General features: G+C 51.4%; 10 protein-coding genes across 10 annotated transcripts; 5 read left to right on the top strand and 5 right to left on the bottom strand.

The window, feature by feature from the left end:
* Nucleotides 1–28: 28 nt before the first annotated feature.
* On the top strand, nucleotides 29–1,490 carry CC1G_13650 (methyltransferase; the record flags this gene model as incomplete). Its single annotated transcript, XM_002912072.1, has 6 exons — nucleotides 29–53; nucleotides 192–248; nucleotides 457–884; nucleotides 949–978; nucleotides 1,024–1,100; nucleotides 1,238–1,490. 6 exons carry the CDS (start codon nucleotides 29–31, stop codon nucleotides 1,488–1,490), a joined length of 870 nt encoding a protein of 289 aa, XP_002912118.1.
* A 340-nt stretch (nucleotides 1,491–1,830) lies between these two features.
* On the bottom strand, nucleotides 1,831–3,220 carry CC1G_06752 (nuclear protein SNF4; the record flags this gene model as incomplete). The annotated part of the gene is made up of 4 exons (XM_001828714.2): nucleotides 1,831–1,953; nucleotides 2,008–2,184; nucleotides 2,230–2,472; nucleotides 2,522–3,220. 4 exons carry the CDS (start codon nucleotides 3,218–3,220, stop codon nucleotides 1,831–1,833), a joined length of 1,242 nt encoding a protein of 413 aa, XP_001828766.2.
* A 202-nt stretch (nucleotides 3,221–3,422) lies between these two features.
* CC1G_06751 (endosome protein) lies at nucleotides 3,423–5,274 on the top strand (the record flags this gene model as incomplete). Its single annotated transcript, XM_001828713.2, has 2 exons — nucleotides 3,423–3,801; nucleotides 3,854–5,274. The coding sequence occupies 2 exons, from the start codon at nucleotides 3,423–3,425 to the stop codon at nucleotides 5,272–5,274; spliced, it is 1,800 nt and encodes a 599-aa protein (XP_001828765.2).
* Nucleotides 5,275–5,568: 294 nt separating this feature from the next.
* CC1G_06750 (hypothetical protein) lies at nucleotides 5,569–6,117 on the bottom strand (the record flags this gene model as incomplete). The annotated part of the gene is made up of 1 exon (XM_001828712.2): nucleotides 5,569–6,117. The coding sequence occupies one exon, from the start codon at nucleotides 6,115–6,117 to the stop codon at nucleotides 5,569–5,571; it is 549 nt and encodes a 182-aa protein (XP_001828764.2).
* Nucleotides 6,118–6,488: 371 nt separating this feature from the next.
* On the bottom strand, nucleotides 6,489–8,551 carry CC1G_06749 (aspartate-tRNA ligase; the record flags this gene model as incomplete). The annotated part of the gene is made up of 8 exons (XM_001828711.2): nucleotides 6,489–6,826; nucleotides 6,885–7,008; nucleotides 7,057–7,447; nucleotides 7,505–7,664; nucleotides 7,718–7,864; nucleotides 7,920–8,279; nucleotides 8,328–8,457; nucleotides 8,508–8,551. The coding sequence occupies 8 exons, from the start codon at nucleotides 8,549–8,551 to the stop codon at nucleotides 6,551–6,553; spliced, it is 1,632 nt and encodes a 543-aa protein (XP_001828763.1). The 3' UTR covers nucleotides 6,489–6,550.
* Nucleotides 8,552–8,918: 367 nt separating this feature from the next.
* CC1G_06748 (aspartate Aminotransferase) lies at nucleotides 8,919–10,476 on the top strand (the record flags this gene model as incomplete). Its single annotated transcript, XM_001828710.2, has 6 exons — nucleotides 8,919–9,030; nucleotides 9,089–9,198; nucleotides 9,248–9,376; nucleotides 9,436–9,657; nucleotides 9,714–10,264; nucleotides 10,320–10,476. The coding sequence occupies 6 exons, from the start codon at nucleotides 8,919–8,921 to the stop codon at nucleotides 10,474–10,476; spliced, it is 1,281 nt and encodes a 426-aa protein (XP_001828762.2).
* A 666-nt stretch (nucleotides 10,477–11,142) lies between these two features.
* On the top strand, nucleotides 11,143–12,640 carry CC1G_06747 (hypothetical protein; the record flags this gene model as incomplete). The annotated part of the gene is made up of 2 exons (XM_001828709.2): nucleotides 11,143–12,102; nucleotides 12,156–12,640. The coding sequence occupies 2 exons, from the start codon at nucleotides 11,143–11,145 to the stop codon at nucleotides 12,588–12,590; spliced, it is 1,395 nt and encodes a 464-aa protein (XP_001828761.2). The 3' UTR covers nucleotides 12,591–12,640.
* Nucleotides 12,641–12,700: 60 nt separating this feature from the next.
* On the bottom strand, nucleotides 12,701–13,994 carry CC1G_06746 (hypothetical protein; the record flags this gene model as incomplete). Its single annotated transcript, XM_001828708.2, has 5 exons — nucleotides 12,701–12,813; nucleotides 12,871–12,976; nucleotides 13,028–13,449; nucleotides 13,514–13,645; nucleotides 13,697–13,994. The coding sequence occupies 5 exons, from the start codon at nucleotides 13,992–13,994 to the stop codon at nucleotides 12,701–12,703; spliced, it is 1,071 nt and encodes a 356-aa protein (XP_001828760.2).
* Nucleotides 13,995–14,195: 201 nt separating this feature from the next.
* Nucleotides 14,196–15,617, top strand: CC1G_06745 (carboxymethylenebutenolidase; the record flags this gene model as incomplete). Its single annotated transcript, XM_001828707.2, has 11 exons — nucleotides 14,196–14,251; nucleotides 14,306–14,372; nucleotides 14,431–14,577; nucleotides 14,642–14,689; nucleotides 14,722–14,782; nucleotides 14,849–14,877; nucleotides 15,002–15,142; nucleotides 15,203–15,220; nucleotides 15,278–15,349; nucleotides 15,404–15,571; nucleotides 15,606–15,617. The coding sequence occupies 11 exons, from the start codon at nucleotides 14,196–14,198 to the stop codon at nucleotides 15,615–15,617; spliced, it is 819 nt and encodes a 272-aa protein (XP_001828759.2).
* Nucleotides 15,618–15,779: 162 nt separating this feature from the next.
* On the bottom strand, nucleotides 15,780–17,978 carry CC1G_06744 (translation elongation factor 1 alpha). Its single transcript, XM_001828706.2, has 9 exons — nucleotides 17,942–17,978; nucleotides 17,694–17,741; nucleotides 17,503–17,637; nucleotides 17,353–17,447; nucleotides 17,088–17,300; nucleotides 16,895–17,031; nucleotides 16,232–16,841; nucleotides 16,057–16,177; nucleotides 15,780–16,000 (listed from the first exon to the last, which is right to left on the bottom strand). The coding sequence occupies exons 2-9, from the start codon at nucleotides 17,725–17,727 to the stop codon at nucleotides 15,963–15,965; spliced, it is 1,383 nt and encodes a 460-aa protein (XP_001828758.1). The 5' UTR covers nucleotides 17,728–17,741; nucleotides 17,942–17,978; the 3' UTR covers nucleotides 15,780–15,962.
* Between the last annotated feature and the right edge of the window lie 123 nt (nucleotides 17,979–18,101).

The following is an 18,101-nucleotide window of genomic DNA, read 5'->3' as shown; positions in this document are numbered from 1 at the left end:
AGCCCGCCACATCCCCCCCAGCCACAGAATGGTTGAATATGGGGTATTGGAAGGTTAGCATTACGATTATGTCGCAAAGCACGGCCGACAACTGCTTGTATAGGGAACTAGCGTCTTCTCACATGCCTGTAGAGGTAAATTACATCGGATTGACTGGACACTCTACTAACGCCATGGGCTTCTTGTCACAGCATTGGCGTCGAAACTGGTATCCGCGGCCAGATTGAAAGAGGGCGCTACAATCCTGGGTAACTTGGAACCCTATCTCTGCTTGAACACGTTGACATCTCCTTCCAGATGTGGGCTTTGGAACTGGGCAGTCAATTCTCTTTCTGCTTTCTGACCCCTCGATTCCTCGACCCTCGAAGATCGTTGGCATAACCAATAATTCTTCTCACTGCGAACGTGCACGGCGGAGAGTGGAGCGTGCACACCCACATCTCACGGAAAACATAGTGTCCCTCGTCAATGCGGATGCTATCAGCGACGGAGCACCCGACCATCCCCTATCACCAACTACTCTCTTTCCTCCCTTTGATGCGATTCTTGCACTGGACTGTGCCTACCACTTCAACTCCCGCCGGCTATTCCTGGAGCAGTCATTCGCCAGACTAAACCCTGGCGGTCGCATAGCTTTGGCTGATATCTGCTTTTCCAAGAATGATCTTGACACGTTCAAAACTCGTCTCGTCACCTCATTACTTCGGATGATGCCTTTATGCAACCGCGTCTCGCTCGAGGAGTATCAACTTCACATGCAACAGACAGGATACGAAGAGGTGGAGGTGGAGGACATTACTGCAGACGTGTTTTCTCCGTTCATTGCGTTCTTGAAAACACAAGGGTTTGGATGGTGGACGTTTGCCGTTATGTTGGATGTTTACGTGGGTTCCGGTGCTCGGTTTGTCATCGCTTCTGGTTTGAAGGTGGTATAATAGGATCCTGTAGGAAAACTGTGATGGAATTACGGGAACAAAAGTGAGCACTGAGCAACCCCGACTCCTATTCTCCGGATGATTACAGACAACACTGTACATACAGAGACCGCTCGATTGCTGCAACGGTTATGACATTGCGGCCAACTTGTCCATGACCGCATTGTGAGCTTCTGACATCGTGGAGTACACGAAGGGCATGAAGAAGAATAATGCCTGTTGAGAATAGGTTTCGATTTAAGCAACATTTATACCACAGAACACCAGGCTCACCTCGACCTTAGTGTGCTCGTTGATTAAAGTGGTTCCATCAGTGTTCTTCTCCACCCACATATGGTTTATAAGTCGAGTTCCCAAATCCGCTGTGACGTCCGCGACGACCCCGCCAGGCAGAACTTTGACTTTGCAGGTGAACTTTGTCGTTGTCTTGAAAAAGCCCAACAACACCAGCTTCTCGGTGACATAAACCACCATCGGGTCGTCTTTGTCGACTTCTACTCCGATCACGAGCGGGCTGAGCGTGCAGAGTTTGACCGGGTCTTGAATCAGCTCTAAAATGGTAGTTTGGGAAGCACCGGCCTCTTTTTGGAGGACGAGGTCGCGAGAGGTGAACAGAAATGACATGGGAGTAGGAAAGCAAGGTGAACGGAGGCACTAAGTCGTTGCTGTGCCTGGAATTTACGTAAATTGTTACAAGTGCTACTATACAGTATCATGAAAGCAGATGGTTCGTCAGCAAAGAAAATCGAATCGATGGGTGGTGTTGCGGTGGGACGTTTGTGTAATATGGTATCCAAAAATTCTATATCAGTAAGCAATGAGAGATGGGGATTCGTGCGGTCGCACGGTGCGGTCATGGGTAGGTGCAGAGCGGCGTCTTCCAGGTAGGTTTGTTCTAAGACTCTGGTGGTTCTTGCACCTCAGGGATGTCGACATCGCCGATGAGATACCGCAGAACATCACTGAGAGTAATGATGCCAAGAAGACGGCCCTTCTTACCGCCTTGTTTCTCCTCTTCCTGAAGACAGGGGATGACATTAGCATGTGGATGCTAAGCAGGTGAAGCACATACCTCTCCTTCCACAACCACCAGTCGATGTACTCTTCTTATTTTGATAAGCTGTAGGAGGGTCCCGAGAGAATCCCCTGCTGTGCAAACGACGACTCCAGGAAAATCGGGCGACCGTTGTGTAAGGGCATCCCTAATCTTGAGATCCAGGGATTGGTATGCACCCAGCTTCACCAGTGTCTGCTTTCCTCAGCGAAGATCCGTAAAAGACAGGGGAAGGCTTACAATAACGTCCACCGTCTCATAAAGGTTCAAAACAACACCGTCATCGTCGATGATTGGGACAGCGGATATAGCACGTTCCGAGAACATATGGACGACGTTGAATACGGAGGTGTCGAGTGTTGCTGTCGCGATGGGATAATATGGATTGGGGCCATCTTTGGGCTCGTTAGGGGCCGACGCGACATAGGTGCCTATCCTGAGTTTTCTCAACGGTTGGTTGAGCTGGGATATTTCTTTATGACACTAATTAGATGGTCAAACCAGATCCAATGAGAGAATATTCAGAACAGACGTTGATGGCAATGAACTTGAGCATTCGGTACTGTGTCAGGACGGACACAATGACTTCATGACCGGTTTCAGTGTCGTAGTCGAGTAGGGGAAGACGTCGAGCGTGTGTTTGCATGAGGACTTTACAGGCGTCGTAAAGAGAGCTCGAAGGATGGTCTGAAAGTAGGGGCGGTGTAGCGACACCAAGTTCTTTCTCGATTTCTCGAAGACTATGAGACTGGGCATTATATTGGGGGATGGCATTGGCCGACTCACCTCGCAAGGATTCGAGCCGGAATGTCTCCACGTCTGTCGTGGCGTACTCATAAGAGGCGGTTGTGCGGTAATAGTACTGGATCAAGTGGATAATGTCCAGTACCGTTAGCATCCCGGCGAACCTGGACTGGGAGCTATTCCATAAGGGTGCAGAGACCACACCTGACAGGACGAGTTGATAAATTGAATCATACAAGATGTGACTGGAAAAAGCACCATTGAGGAGCAAGCATTGTAGCGCCTTCTTGACGTTGAGCTCTGTATCCAAGACAATGAGTCTGAAGCTGACGGGAAAAGCCTCGTAGCAGGTGTGTCCTTTGAGAAAGTTCCGGATGCCATTAACGCCGGCGTTGTGTGTTTCGAGAGCATCAACATTTCTAGGACGACGAACTGAGCCCTTTCGCTTGACGATCTTGGGCGACGTTGCGGGGGATAGCGTAGCCATGATGGCCGGGGACGACGACGACGACGGAGACGAGGACTTGAAGGCGACAGTGACCAGTGTCACGGTGATCACGATAATCAAAGGGGCAACTGAGGCCTGCAGGTGTGTCACGTGGGCAGGCTGTGCAGGGGCCTAATCACAGCCATCGGGACTCAGAGTCTAACTCTGAACCGACCATTCAACTGTAGCTCAACACACCTGAATGCCGCTGGACGACCTTGAACATATTTCCGACTCGTCTTTTGGTCAAAATATTCAGGCCGTCGTCGACGCAGTCAACAATGTCAGAACAAACCAACCCTTCCCCGCTCCCACCGAGCAGCCCCAGCAACCAGACGCACTCCTCGTTCTGTTACCTCTCCTCATCGTGTTGTCTACATTCCTCTTCCTCCTTCTGACATTCTTGATATGTGTTCTCCTTGTCAGACGTCGAAGGGGGATCATGTTGCGCGACAACGACGGCCCTGTCGACATGAGCCGTGAGGAACTCATTGAAGGCGAGGGCGGTTTCGAAGGAGTCGAGTCCAGGTGGCTTGAGGGCGTTTCGGAGAACGTTGCCAGAGAATACCTGCGCGCGCGAGGTGTGTTGAATGATTTGGGTTTATTGTGTTATGACTGATTGGCTGGCCACAGACTATCAACTGCAATACCCACCCAACTCGCTGCCGACCGATATCACGCTGTCCCAGTTCCTCTCGATACAGGAGAAAGGCGTCTCGGCCTGGTCGTTCGAGCCGGATTACGAGACTGTCAACTCGCTTCTCGTCCATGCCCGGACTGAGATCACATTCTTGCCCGACCCTGCCAGTGCCTCATGTGTCCAATCCAACCTTCCCCTTCCCAAACTCAACGAAGTCTACTATTGGGAAGTCAAGATGTTCGACTTGCCAGAAACAACTACTGTGTCCGTGGGTCTTGCCACAAAGCCATATCCACCCTTCCGCCTTCCTGGACAAAGTCGCTATTCCGTTGGGTACCACTCTAACGGCGATAAATCTCACAATTATCCTTTCACTGCCACGCCCTTTGGTCCAGTGCTCAAAGAAGGCGATGTCCTAGGTGTCGGCTACCGTCCTCGCACAGGAACAGTTTTCTTCACTCGCAACGGCAGGAAGATGGAAGATGCTTTCATTGGCCTTAGTCGGTGGAACCTTTTCCCCACCATTGGCGCTGATGGCCCATGCAGCGTGCACGTCAACCTCGGGCAGGCTGGATTTGTCTTCATTGAAGCCAACGTCAAGAAGTGGGGCTTGGCGCCCAGTGTCGGCACGCTCGCTCCACCACCCGCATATGGCAGTGAGCGGGGTAGCATTCTTCTCGACGTAGGAGGCCGCGTACGCTCTTCAGATGACCCGTCCGCATCACCATCTTCTGCACGCCGTTCGCGCCGCCGACCCTCCGGGAACCCTTCATCACCCCTTCGTGTATCATCGTTGGTCCCGCCTACACCTCTCACACCACCGCCTCCAATCACTCCTATTGATGAACTTCCGGAGCACGAATATGAGGTAGATCAAGGCTCAGAAAGCCCGTCTCAACCGTTATTATCACGTACATCGGAAGGTCGTTACTCCTCCCCTCCATCTCCTACCGCATCTACAAGATCGGTATCCCCCGACGCAGGTGCGCGCAACCCCTTTACCAACACTCGCATACAACGTAATTCTTTAAACCATTTCGCCTCGTCGTTTTCGGGGCCGAGATCAGAGTTGACCGTGCATCTGCACCCACCTCCTGAATCACCCTTGAGTCCAAATGCCAATCCCCCCACCCCCCACGAACGAGACATTCACTTACAGGCTTTGCCAGGCCATAGACGAACAGGTAGCAGCGGAAGCAGTCGGACAATTACTGCGGACGATAGATTTGCTTCTTCTCCCTTGTCAAGACGTGATCCTCCAGCCTATTCGCCTCTCGATGCCTACACCTACGCAGACGGTGTGCATGTGGACCTTCCTGCAGAGGTTATCGCAGCCGCCATCGAGGGAAACAACTTTGACCCGAGCAATGTCCAGCAGCAAGCTGACTCGTCACAGCAAACGAGACGCCGTTGATCATTCGCTTTCTTCGTTCTTTCTACTTGTACTATATGTTTACATTCATGGTGAGCCTTTGACACCAGTCTTCCGGGATCGTCGTTCCCTAATTCATTTTTTGGGACTTGCGCAGTTATACCTAACAGACTTCATTGCTATTCTCTACAGTTGTGTTCAATGGATGCGAGCTTTTATTCTGTGACGAAAGCAAATGGCCTGGAGCTAAACGAATGTGCGATAATGTACAAATGCAGGGTATAAGTTCTGTGCTATGATCATGGGTATGGACGGACGCTGCTCCCTACTCGTGAACTAGAGGTGTGAGATTTTCCGATGATGCCTTCGAGGCGGGTGCTTGTGTCCGAGTGGAGGGTAGGATTTCCGGTCCTGCTGGGGGTACAAAGGTCGTTTCAACGCTTCAACATGGCCCCAGTCGAATTCATCGAACTCTACCGTCATCCGCATAGACTGTTTAACGCAGGGCGCGGGCTTCTCAGGCATCCAGACCTGTTCTGGTGCTATCTGATAGCTTCTTGGACGCTCTGATGCGCTCGGTTTGCTCGTGGAAATAGTGGAGGGATGCGAATGCTCGTAGACCCGTTTTTCGTTGTCGGTGGAGATGATGTTGATTGCAGGAATTGATGCTGTCTCCTTCTCCCCCGTTCTCCGCAGTCTCTGTCGTAAAGCCTGGGCTAGCTGTCTAGGTCTCCTCCCGACGTGTAGGTAAATCCCGATGACGATGGTCACCATCACCACCACCAAGATGACCCCGACGTATCTGTGAGGTCCGTCTTTGAGATACCAGCCCGGCGAAGAGTCGGCTACGTCGTCTGGTTCTGGAGAAACCGAGGACATTGACATTGAGAGGCTATGGTCGGTTGAGGTGGACGAACAGGACGAGAGGAACCTCGTCAAACACCTGTGGTCGGCATCGTTTTCTGCCCTGCGCACTGGGATGAACATTGCAGCGATTCCTTGGGGGGCTGGGGTGGTGGTAGGTCGACGGTGGCGGTCGTGCGTGGAAGGGTGGACAGCGGGGTTATGCCCTCGCGGGCATGCTTGAAGTCAAAATATAAGTAGCGGTGGGCCACCAGATGGACTAAACCACATTTGTGGATATTGTAAACTATAAGTATTTCTTTCATTTCGCTTGTGTAGCAAATTCGCCTTCTGTTCGGGACATCAGCTTCTTCAAAGGCCAGTTTGTGGGGCCGGTGACTAAATCAACGCGAGGAGGGTCAAGCAATTGTATACCAAGTCTAGAACTTTATCCTTTACACCGATGATTGGTAACCTAAGGCTCCAAGCGTTTGGGGTCTCTAGGGAACAAGGAGGCGCGTCGGACATTGTTAAGCTTCAAGAAAAGCATGAGAACACGCTCTAAACCGATTCCTCCTCCTCCATGAGGAGGGCAGCCCAGCCTAAAGGCGTCCACATAGGGCTTCATAGAATCAGGCTCAACACCCTTGCTTCTCATTTTCTCGCACAGAAGAGTAGGGTCGTGGATTCGCTGAGCTCCAGACAGAATCTCTTCGCCACGCATGAAGAAGTCATATGAGTTTGATAACGTCTAATATTAGAGGTGTTAAAGCGACCTGTGACCCGAAGAAGGGTATGATGGAGCTTACTGGGTCCTCAGGATCCGGCATCGTGTAGAAGGGCCGTAACGCCATGGGGAACTTGTCGATAATGTAGTAGTCGATGTCGTATTTGGCCTTGATGATTCGTCCGAGCCGTTTCTCATTCTCGGTGCTAAATCCAGGGTTAGATCTGGGTTATGATGTCGATGATACACCGTACTTGATATCGTCCAAATCTTCTCTTGGGACGCCGTCCTCGACAAGGAGATCGACAGCTTCCTTGAAGGTCATTTTGAGAGTGCCTTCAGGACCTTCGCGCCACTTGAACTCTTCAGCAGGGAATTGTTTTCGAACAACATCGAGTTCGTCCTTGTACTGATCACGAAGCCCACGGAAGATGTTGACAAGCATTCCGTCAAGCATTTCCATGACTTCATGATAGTGTTCCTCGATTGCCATCTCCAAATCAAGACCGATGAACTCGGTCAAATGGCGGTGGGTGTTGGAGTCTTCCGCACGGAAGACTGGGCCAATTTCATAAACTCGTTCAAAGTCAGCGGCGATAGCCATCTGCTTCGCCAGCTGAGGTGATTGTGCCAGGAAGGCATTGCCTGCAGGAGCGCACGATGTGAGTCAGGGTGAACGACGAACTAGATCCCCAAACGCACCCTTGAAGTAGCCAACTTTAAAGACAGAAGCTCCCGACTCTGTGGCGGCACCTTGAAGTTTAGGGCTGTGGATCTCAATAAAACCATGCTGGCGCAGATAGTCACGGAAGAGGTCGCCGATCGCGCCTTGGAGTTTGAATATGGCCTGGTTGGTTTGCGTCTGGCGAAGGTAGTTAGGTCAAATTCTTTCAAATCTGTAGGTCAAACACGAACTCGCAAATCGACTACTCGGTTGTTCAACCTTGTCTCCAGCAAAACTCGGTTGAATTGGGCATCAGCTGCTTCGGCTGCTGTTTCTGGACGGTTGGCATCTTCAACTGTGAAGGGAAGACGGCCGTCGATTCCAGAGATAAGATGCATCTATAGGGGCGTCAGCCGTAAGATCTTAGAAACACGACACAAAGCGTCCGATTACCTTGCTGATATGAACCTCAACATCGCTGACACTGGCACTTTTGATGGGTTCATCAACTTTTTCAACGGTTCCTTCGACGAGAACGATACTCTCGGTGGGCACGGCCGCTGCCCACTTGACCATTTGCTTGGAAACCTTGCCGGGGGACACGATCATCAAGCCTTGGACCGAGGTAGTGCGTTGTCGAAGGTTCAAGAAGACCATCTTGCTGCCTTGAGCACGAGAGTTGTGAACACGAGCTCGGAATAGCACATTCTGTCCAACACGGTCGCTCAAAGATGAAATCTGGATACGCTCGCGCTTGGGTCGGCTCTGCGACTGATTCAGAGGCAAAGGACCATAGTTGTCTGCTGCATCGTCCTGGGGCGATGTGAGTTCCGATTAATAAAGAAGATGGATGGGACACACAATCTCTGCAGCCGCCTTTTGCTTTTCCAATTCAGCCTGTTTGGCAGCCTTTTCTGCGGCCTTGCGCGCTTTTTCTGCGGCCTTGGCTTGTTTCTTCAGCTCGCTCTTGCTTGGACCTGCTGGTGCAGAGCTGGCGCTTGTTCAGTTCTTGATTTTATGAAGGAGTTGATTAGAATATACCCTTCTGGGGGAGGCTGAGGCGGTTGGATTGTATTATCAGACATGAGAAGATAGTAGTTAAAGAGAGCTCGAGTCAATAAACGTCAGTGCAGAGTTTGAGATAATCAGATCGGTAACTGCCGTGCGCCTAGATGCGAATTCCCAGCTCAAGTGCGCTACCCAGACCAGCGTCCAGCTACTTACTTGTTCCAGATATTATGTACTGTGTGGGCTGGCTCTTATCATTCCGTTGGGCATTTTTTTTTTTTTTGACCAATGTACTCGAATCCAGTCTATGAGTCGATGGTTGGCGGTAGCAGTAAATTTCGGATCATTCGGAGTAATACGCAATTCGCCGATTTTCGAACACGCATGCAAGAGGGCGCCTGTTGCAAGTGAAGAGTGGTGAATCGTTCTTTCTCTCCTTCCAAGATGTTGGCCTCAACTATCGCTCGCAGAACTGCCACAACCCTTCGTGCGCCTGCTTTCAGGTCCATCTCCGCCTGGGCCAACGTTCCTGCAGGCCCTCCTGACCCCATCCTTGGTCAGTATTGCCTCTTTTGTAGTCTTTTTCACCGACACTGAACATATCTTGTTTATAGGCATTACCGAAGCCTTCAAAGCTGATAAAGACCCTCGCAAAATCAACCTCGGTGTTGGCGCATATCGAGACGAGCACGGCAAGCCCTACATCCTCCAGACTGTTAAGAAGGTCCCTCCTTTCACCGTATAGCTTACAACACCCACTCACTCCTTTCCAGGCAGAAGAAATCGTTGCTTCCCAAAACCCTGACAAGGAGTATCTCGGTATTACTGGTCTCCCAGAATTCACCGCCAGGGCCACCCTTCTTGCCTATGGCGCTGAGAGCACCCCTCTCCAACAAGGAACCGTGAGTCATGCCCACTCATCCTCTGTTTACTGAAGCTCAAAAGTTCCCCTCCTATCTAGATCTCATCCACCCAGTCCATCTCTGGCACTGGCGCTCTTCGCATTGGCGGTGCCTTCCTAGCCCGTCACTACCCCCATTCCAAAGTTATCTACCTCCCAACCCCTACCTGGGGCAACCATATCCCCTTGTTCCGTGATTCAGGCCTCGAAGTGCGCGGATATCGTTACTTCGACAAGACTAACGTCAGCCTTGATTTCGAAGGTCTCAAGGCCGATCTTTTGGTGCGCCTCCTGCCTTACTCTGACCTTCGCCTTCTTCAGCTAACCTTGCTTCATAGGCCGCTCCTGACCATGCCATCGTCCTTCTCCACGCTTGCGCTCACAACCCCACCGGCATCGACCCTACCCCCGAACAATGGGCCGTCATCTCCGACATTGTCAAGGAGAAGAAGCTGTTCCCCTTTTTCGATATGGCCTACCAAGGATTCGCCTCTGGTAACACCGCTCGCGATGCCTTCGCCTTGCGCCACTTTGTGGCCCAAGGCCACCAGGTCGCCGTCGCCCAATCCTTCGCCAAGAACATGGGTCTCTACGGCGAGCGAACCGGCAACTTCTCCCTGACCGTCGCGGACCCTGAGGAGAAGGCTCGTGTCGATTCCCAACTCAAGATCATCATTCGCCCCATGTACTCTAACCCTCCTGCCCACGGTGCCCGCATCGCCAACGCAATCCTTGGCGACCCTACTTTGTACGCCCAGTGGGAAGCTGAAGTTAAAGGGATGGCCGACCGCATCATTAGCATGCGAGAGAAGGTCTACAACTTGCTCACTCACGATTTGAAGACCCCCGGCGAGTGGGGCCACATCAAGAGCCAGATCGGAATGTTCAGGTACGTTACCCGCCTGTCATCGCTAGTTTGCATGAGCCGTTTACGTTGAATTTAGCTACACTGGTCTCCAACCCGCCCAAACCAAGGCCCTTGCGGAGAAGGCTCATGTCTACATGACTGCTGACGGTCGAATCTCTATGGCTGGCTTGAACGGTGGCAACGTCGAGTACTTTGCCCAGAGTGTTGATGCCGCCGTTAGAGGCAACTTGTAGAGAGATTTAGACGGACTGCGAATACCTTGTATTCCGACATACCCTTCATTTTCATTTTTTACTGATACGTTGGTTATACTTTGTGATTAAGGCAAGCTTATTTCCTTATCAAGATTCGCCATACAGTTGCGGTCGATCGGCCTTCTCTGGTCAGAAGCATTCATTGTGAGGAAACATGTATCTCTGGGCCATAAATCTTCATACGTTACAATCCCCTCCTTGGCTTCATTCTTCTATGTCCATGCCAAATGCCAGCACCACCTCCCTCATGCCAGCCTTTCCAGGGGCATATCCAACGACGCCGGGTTGGGCGAAAAGTGGACAACGCCAGTTGGGACACAACAGTGATGACACTTCCGTATGTCCTTTGCTCTGATCCTCGCCTTTGACGTCCGGCAATTGATAGCACTTTTGTATCTAGAGCGATGTGGTGCAGAGCAGCGAAACCAACGTGGTCACAGTTGCAACCCAGGCAGAGGTAGTGACTCATCCCCATTACCGCACGGAAACCGATCTATTGACCCCGCTTCTGCTTTGCTCTAGTGCACTTGCCAGCTTTTCCCCGATTCTGCCGCAAACCACGCCCGCGATGAACCGACAGCCGTGACCAAAAGAACGATTCCACATACACCCAGCACCATCTTCTCTTCCAGGCCTGCTACTTCCATGTCGCAATCGGAAATATATCCACGAGACGATGATCCATCCGATTTGGACTCGTGTGTATCCGACGCCGAAAGCCATGAAACGATCTCCTCGACTGGCTGCAATTCCACCGTCTCCGTCGCTTCAGCAGACGTCGCCTCGACCTCGCGAAGCAACCTCTCTTCTTTCGGCTACAGTTACTCTGTCCATGAAACATCTTGCGACGCCGTCGAACGTTTCATCCCCGAATATTCCGCAACCCGCAGCTCACTAAGCCTCTCTGTTGACCTTCTGGGCTTACCCAGTGTCCACCGGGCCCAAGATTCCGACGAACGCGACGGTCGCTTCCTGGATAATGAAAGTTTGCGTTACTTCGGCGTCGATTTATCTTACTTGTCTCAGCCTGATGGAAGGAACTCGTGGACGCTTGGTCTAGGTGTTCCTCCATTGCCGCGGGACCCATCGTCTTCTGATGACCCCAGCTCCCACTCGACCCTCTCTCCACTGGCTGCCGTGAGTTCGGTGGAAAATGAGAGTATGACGTCCGTAGGGACCTGCCATCCTGCCGAGGAGGATGCCACTTTGGACTGCCAGCCATGGGAACCAACCAATGGGCGACCTCCGTACAGTATGACCCAAAGCTCGGACCGTAATTCACAACGGTTCATTCAAGCGATCGGAGTACGATACGCGCCCACGAACGACGTTGGTTGCACACCGACACCGAAAGGGTCGTCACGTCCCCGACAGGTGTTCAAAGGGATCCTGGGGGACGTAAAGAAGTTGGGGCAGAGGGTGAAGGACCAGATATTGAAAACACATTCACGGAGACCGTCCGGGGTATCCTTTTCCTCAGAGAGGCCTTCCATGACAATGTCAGCAACAGAGCCCTTATATCCCCCGTCGACAGAATATGCAAGATATTCCGCGGACACTTGCCGTGTCACGAACCTTGAGTTCGCGAACTCTCGAGTTTATCCGGTAGGCCCCTCTCCATATATCCCAAACTCAGATGACCTAATAGTCACCTGCAGAGAGCTGGCATCGATGCTGTGAGCAACAGGCATTCGATGCACCCGCGGCCACCGACCCCCTCGACGGGGCTGACCTTCAGCAAGGTCAACTCTCTGGACATCAAGGAAATCAAGAGCATTCGTCGCCGAACGCTACCTTCCTCGATAGAGAACGCGCAGGAACCTTTGCCTCCATCTGCCCCCTTCGAACGGCGGCCGCGCCCTTCATCCCTCGTCATTATGAGCGGTGTCGATAGTCGATACGACGAGCTGCGACATCTTGACACCATCCAAGGATCTCCTGTCTTTTCATTTGGCAGTAACTATGGGTCGCGTGTCCACCGCTTGTCGAATGACTTCGGGTATTGGTCCTCGCATGAGCATCCTGCAGAATTGAGACCGAAGAAACCACGCTGGTCGTCGTTTTCTTTCCTGTCTAAATCGTCGAAGCGATAGGATCGATGTATATTATTTTACCAATCAGGTTGGATTTCTTGTCACACAAGTCATTTTATACACGGGAGGGTCGTTCCCAAGCCAATCCGACAAAGGTTTGGAATTTTGTATTAGATGTCTAGATCTTCGTCGGGGTCGTCATCGTCGATATCGTCGGCTGAATCGGGGTCGTACAAAATAACTCCTTGGTTCGCGGAAGGCGCCGCCTTGGGGGTCTGATCACCTGCGATAGGTATTGTCAATGTCTTGCATATTAGAGTTGGACTCTTGTGTACTGTACCTTCGTGTACATAGGGAAGGGGGACCTGTGCTCGTGCTTCCTGTTGCGCGGTCGTCATTGAAAGATTGAACGACAGATTCTCCGTGGGGTCCACCGCCGTCGTAGGCTGAGGAAAACAGTTAGTGCCACGGGTTACGTCTATGGGAGGAGGGGGTACCTCTGAAATGGCTGATTTCGACCAGACGGACCGAAGGGTATCCAGTTGGGTCCATTCACATGGCCCGACATTCGCAGACCACGCTTCTAACTCCCTCTCGATACTCCGCTTCTTGGAACCTTGTCCTCCTGGCCTTCGTACCAAGACTTCGAGTAGAATTTCCTCGACTTCTTTATGAATCTCGGATTTGGTTCCAAAGACCAATTCGTTGACTGTATAACGTCGCTCACTGAGCGGGGTGAAGATACTCCAGAATTTCGGGATTGTAGAGTAGGGGGGAGGTGGTGTAAGGTACTCAGTCGCGATATGGGCGACAATTCCTGGAGGGTGACCCTTGAGGTACATCAGCGATGGGGTGAACGAAGGCTGGATGAGCAGGGAGATCAATTTGGGCTCCAATCCATGTAATATGAGCAGGGACCCTGACGAGTTTGCCCTTTGCGATTAGCTCTGGTTCCCAGGACGATGGGGAGGGATACTACTGACCTGCGCGGGAGGATAGAAGAGAATGGAGCTCTCGAAGAGCTTTATAGGCTTCCGATGTAGAACCTATGTCCGAGGCCAGAGTATCGAGAGAATCAATGGTGACATAAACGGGCCCAGTGGACTTGCTCAATGCTGTCGCGTCGGATCAGGGCAATATCGTGGATGTCACGGAAGGAGATGAACCTTGTTTTACAACAGTGTACATGGCTTCCCCGGGGCATGGCCCAGACGAAGTACCGTAGCCAGGAACATTTTCCAGCCAGTCGTATACTTGTACAGGGTGATCGGGACTTAGCGAGGCATGAGGAGAATAGAGCAAACTGAACAGCAGAAATTGCTTCGTCTGTGCCTCATCTTTGAGGATTTCCGAAGTTAAAAGCTGTCGCAGGACCGGTAGTGTTGTCTGTGCTGGAGACGACTGGAAAATGACCGTCGACGGCTTGTTCCTGGATTCCGAGATGAAAGATTGAAGGAGAGTCATTGTTGATCAATCCAGGATTGCCGATTCACAAGGCTTGGCTGACGCGCTCCTTGTCCTCAGATAGAGATGCTGGTCACAAAAACATACCAAGATCTTCAAACCAAACTCGACCCCAATGGTCGCCCTTTGCGTATCTTCATTATAGCCCCGAACCTTCCTGATTATCCGAACGCCAAGTTTCCAGGTCTGTTGCATCTCTTAATGGTCCTGGCCCTTCAACTCGCTCATTGGAATCGTGCAGGCGTCGTAGTTTTCAGGTAGAAGTGCACACTTCCAGTCCAGTTTCAATTGAGATCAAACCGACTTCTCAGTGAAATATACCAAGTAACAGGTCCTGTCGAGCGTTTTGCTGGGCAGATTGCTAGCCAGGGCTACGTTGTCGGTTCGACCCGTGAACTGCGCGCTGTTTGGCAGCGATACTGATAATATTCCATAGCATGCCCTTCCGTCTACCACGAATTTGAAGGCCCAGAGCCCATACCTTACGATACTGAAGGTGAACTGCTCTTTACATTGGTCCACATTATCATCCAGGCTTAATGCACCACCGGAAACAGGAACAGATCGAGGCAATCGCTACAAGGTAACGCGATCGCCATGGTCCCTTGCACACACGCTGACCAACCCTTGGCTCTTTGCGCATGCAGATTGAAAAGACTGTCGATGCATACGATGAGGTACTACATGTCCCCTGCGTAAGTTGACTCTAGACACTGACTGTGGACAGGATGCCACTCTTGCCATCGATCTCTTGTCCGCCCATAAGAACTGCAATGGGAGAATTGCAGGTAAGAAGTTGCTGTGCCCCTCGTGTTCCTATCATTTCCTCCTAACCACCCCCTTCGACTGATCAGCGACGGGGATGTGCCTTGGTGGCCACCTTGTAAGTATTGTCCTTTTCCTTACCCAGTTAATACAACCCAACCGTTTCGTCGTCTTCCCCACAGGCCTTCAGAGTGAGAATACTCTCCTCGACGTTTGAAACAAGTCACAAGCGATATGACTAGGCTGCCTTTGACCCGCGCGTCCTCGCTTCCGTCTGCTGGTTTGCCACCGATATCCACAGTGCAACCCTTGGGAAAGGGAAACAGGACGATACCCTGATCCGAGTCAAACGAGGGGACCTGACCGGGAAAGGTGAATTAGTAGTACGTTCTGCAAAGCCCTCACTTCCTGTTTATTTTCCTGATTTGGTGGCGACTGCTTAGATGATCTTTGGCAAGCAGGTGGGTACCGGAGGCATGAGACGGATATCGGCCTAAATCTCATGACATTTCTGCCAGGATACCCACGTTCCTCGAGAGGGACGAGACCTGATCAGACGCTCGCTGGAAGATGCGAACGTGACCTCATCAGTGGGTTTTCTGGAGTTGGGCGGTTTCCAGTTACTGACAATGGTTTGTATGTAGTTCATCGAAGTTCAGGCGCAACATGCCTTTATCCGGGACGAATCCTCAAAAGGTCGATGGGATGCCGCTCTAACCCGCTCCTTGTTCACCTTCATGATGGAAGTCTTTGACAGGACAGTGGCAAGAGACCTTGGGCCTCGAGACCATCGCACTCAAGCCCCCGAGCATGTGTGTTGAGGATATTTGTACATATTGTCCACAGAGCCGCCAATAATCCAATCAGTTGGCCAAACAGGAAGGCTAGCCAATGTACATTCAACGGAACTGTCCAGACGTGTTTCTGATTGAACCTTCATTGGACCTTGGGAGACTGAACTGAACCTTGAGATCAGTTCTCCAAAGAGTACTTCAATGTAGAGATACTTCAATGTTAGGCGGAGGACTGACAATTTAAACGATGGCGGGCCATGAGACGAAAAGAAATCGCCGTTGTTCGTGATCGTTACAAAAATACAGGCGTGATGGTAATGACACAATGCAGATGAGCAACCGAAAATGAAGAAAACGAGGTAAAAACGAGAACGAGGTGGTGATACAAAAGGGTGTTTCTACATCTAGTTTACTTCTTCTTGGCAGCCTTCTCAGCCGACTTGGTGACTGTATATGGTCGTCAGACATCGTAGACAAGGATCGACCACGATAAGGAAACTTACCCTTGCCACCAGACTTCTCGGTCTTCTCAACGGACTTGATGATACCGACAGCAACGGTCTGCCTCATGTCACGGACAGCGAAACGACCGAGAGGAGGATACTCGTTGTAGGACTCAACGCACTAAAAGTAGCGGTAAATATCCAGAGGCCAAACGAATGAACTAAAACGACAAACCATGGGCTTGCTGGGGACGAGCTTGACGATGGCGGCATCACCAGACTTGACAAACTTGGGAGAGTCTTCGAGAGACTTGCCAGTTCGGCGATCGATCTTCTCCTTGAGCTCGGCGAACTTGCAAGCAATGTGGGCAGTGTGGCAATCGAGGACAGGAGCGTAGCCAGCACCGATCTGACCAGGGTGGTTGAGGACGATGACCTGGGCGGTGAAGGAGGCGGCCTCCTTGGCGGGGTCGTTCTTGGAGTCAGAGGCGACGTTGCCACGGCGAATGTCCTTGACGGAGACGTTCTTGACGTTGAAGCCGACGTTGTCACCGGGGTTACCCTGTGCGAGTTGCTCGTGGTGCATTTCGACGGACTTGACTTCAGTGGTGACGTTGGAGGGAGCGAAGGTGACGACCATGCCGGCCTTGATGATACCGGTCTCGACACGACCGACGGGCACAGTACCGATACCACCAATCTTGTAGACGTCCTGGAGAGGAAGACGGAGGGGCTTGTCGGAGGGGCGGACGGGGGGTTCGATAGCATCGATGGCATCGAGCAAGGTCTTACCCTTGACGACACCAGCCTTGGTCTCACGGGACCAGCCCTTGTACCAGGGCATGCTGTGAAAAGCATCAGTACACTATTGACGAGCGCAGAGAAGAAAAAAACACACTTGGTGGTCTCGACAATCATGTTGTCACCGTGCCAGCCAGAGATGGGGACGAAGGCAACAGTCTTGGGGTTGTAACCAACCTTCTTAATGAAGCTGGAGGTTTCCTTGACGATTTCGTTGAATCGGTCCTCGCTCCACTGGATATATTGTCAGTACAATCGAGGCTGTAAAGAACATAAAACACAGAACGAACCTTAGTAGAGTCCATCTTGTTGACGGCGACGATGAGCTGACGGACACCGAGGGTGAAGGAAAGGAGGGCGTGTTCACGGGTCTGACCATCCTTGGAGATACCAGCCTCGAATTCACCAGTACCACCGGCAATAACGAGGATAGCACAATCAGCCTGGGAGGTACCAGTGATCATGTTTTTGATGAAGTCACGGTGACCGGGGGCATCGATGACCTGAATGACATTGATCAGAAGGTGATCATACTATCCGAACATAAGTCCTTACAGTGACGAGATACTTGGGAGTCTCGAACTTCCAGAGGGCGATATCGATGGTGATACCACGCTCACGCTCAGCCTTGAGTTTGTCGAGGACCCAGGCTTATCACAAAGTCAGATCTACTGGAGATTAAAAAAAAAAAAAAAGCAGACTCACCATACTTGAAGGAACCCTTGCCGAGTTCATCAGCTTCCTTCTCGAACTTTTCGATGGTACGCTTGTCGATACCACCGCACTTGTAGATCAAGTGACCGGTGGTGGTGGATTTACCGGCATCGACGTGGCCGATAACTGTCGAACGAGATCAATGGGTGATGATAAGCGACGACGATAAGATAGACACATACCGACAACGTTAACGTGGGCCTTTTCCTTTCCCATTTTTGTTAGGAGTTCTGTGGATGGACGAAATCGTCAGCATCCATCTCGCACCAGTGGATGAGAAGCGGGAGCGACGAAAAAGAGGGAGAGAGAGAGAAACAAGGCAATCATCGAGAAAAGGGTTTCACAGATCCATCGCCAGACATCGCAACGATGTATGAGAGGATCGTGGAGAGGGTTGAGGACGTCAATGTCGATGAGGAAAGGGACTCACTTTAAAAAAAGTCGTGAAAGAGAGGAAGCGAAGGTGGTGGTTGGAAGAAGAGATGGAAAGACCGCAGACAAGAGTTTATATTCCCAAAAATTTATCGATAGGATGAGATCTGATGGCTGATAAAAGACGCGTGATCTGACTCGGTCATCGCCGAGTCAAG

This window comes from Coprinopsis cinerea (assembly GCF_000182895.1).
Source record: "Coprinopsis cinerea okayama7#130 chromosome 1 map unlocalized cont3.1, whole genome shotgun sequence".
Classification (NCBI taxonomy): Eukaryota; Fungi; Basidiomycota; class Agaricomycetes; order Agaricales; family Psathyrellaceae; genus Coprinopsis; species Coprinopsis cinerea.
Note: the sequence above shows the minus strand (reverse complement) of the source record. Positions and strands in the feature narration are given on the sequence as shown.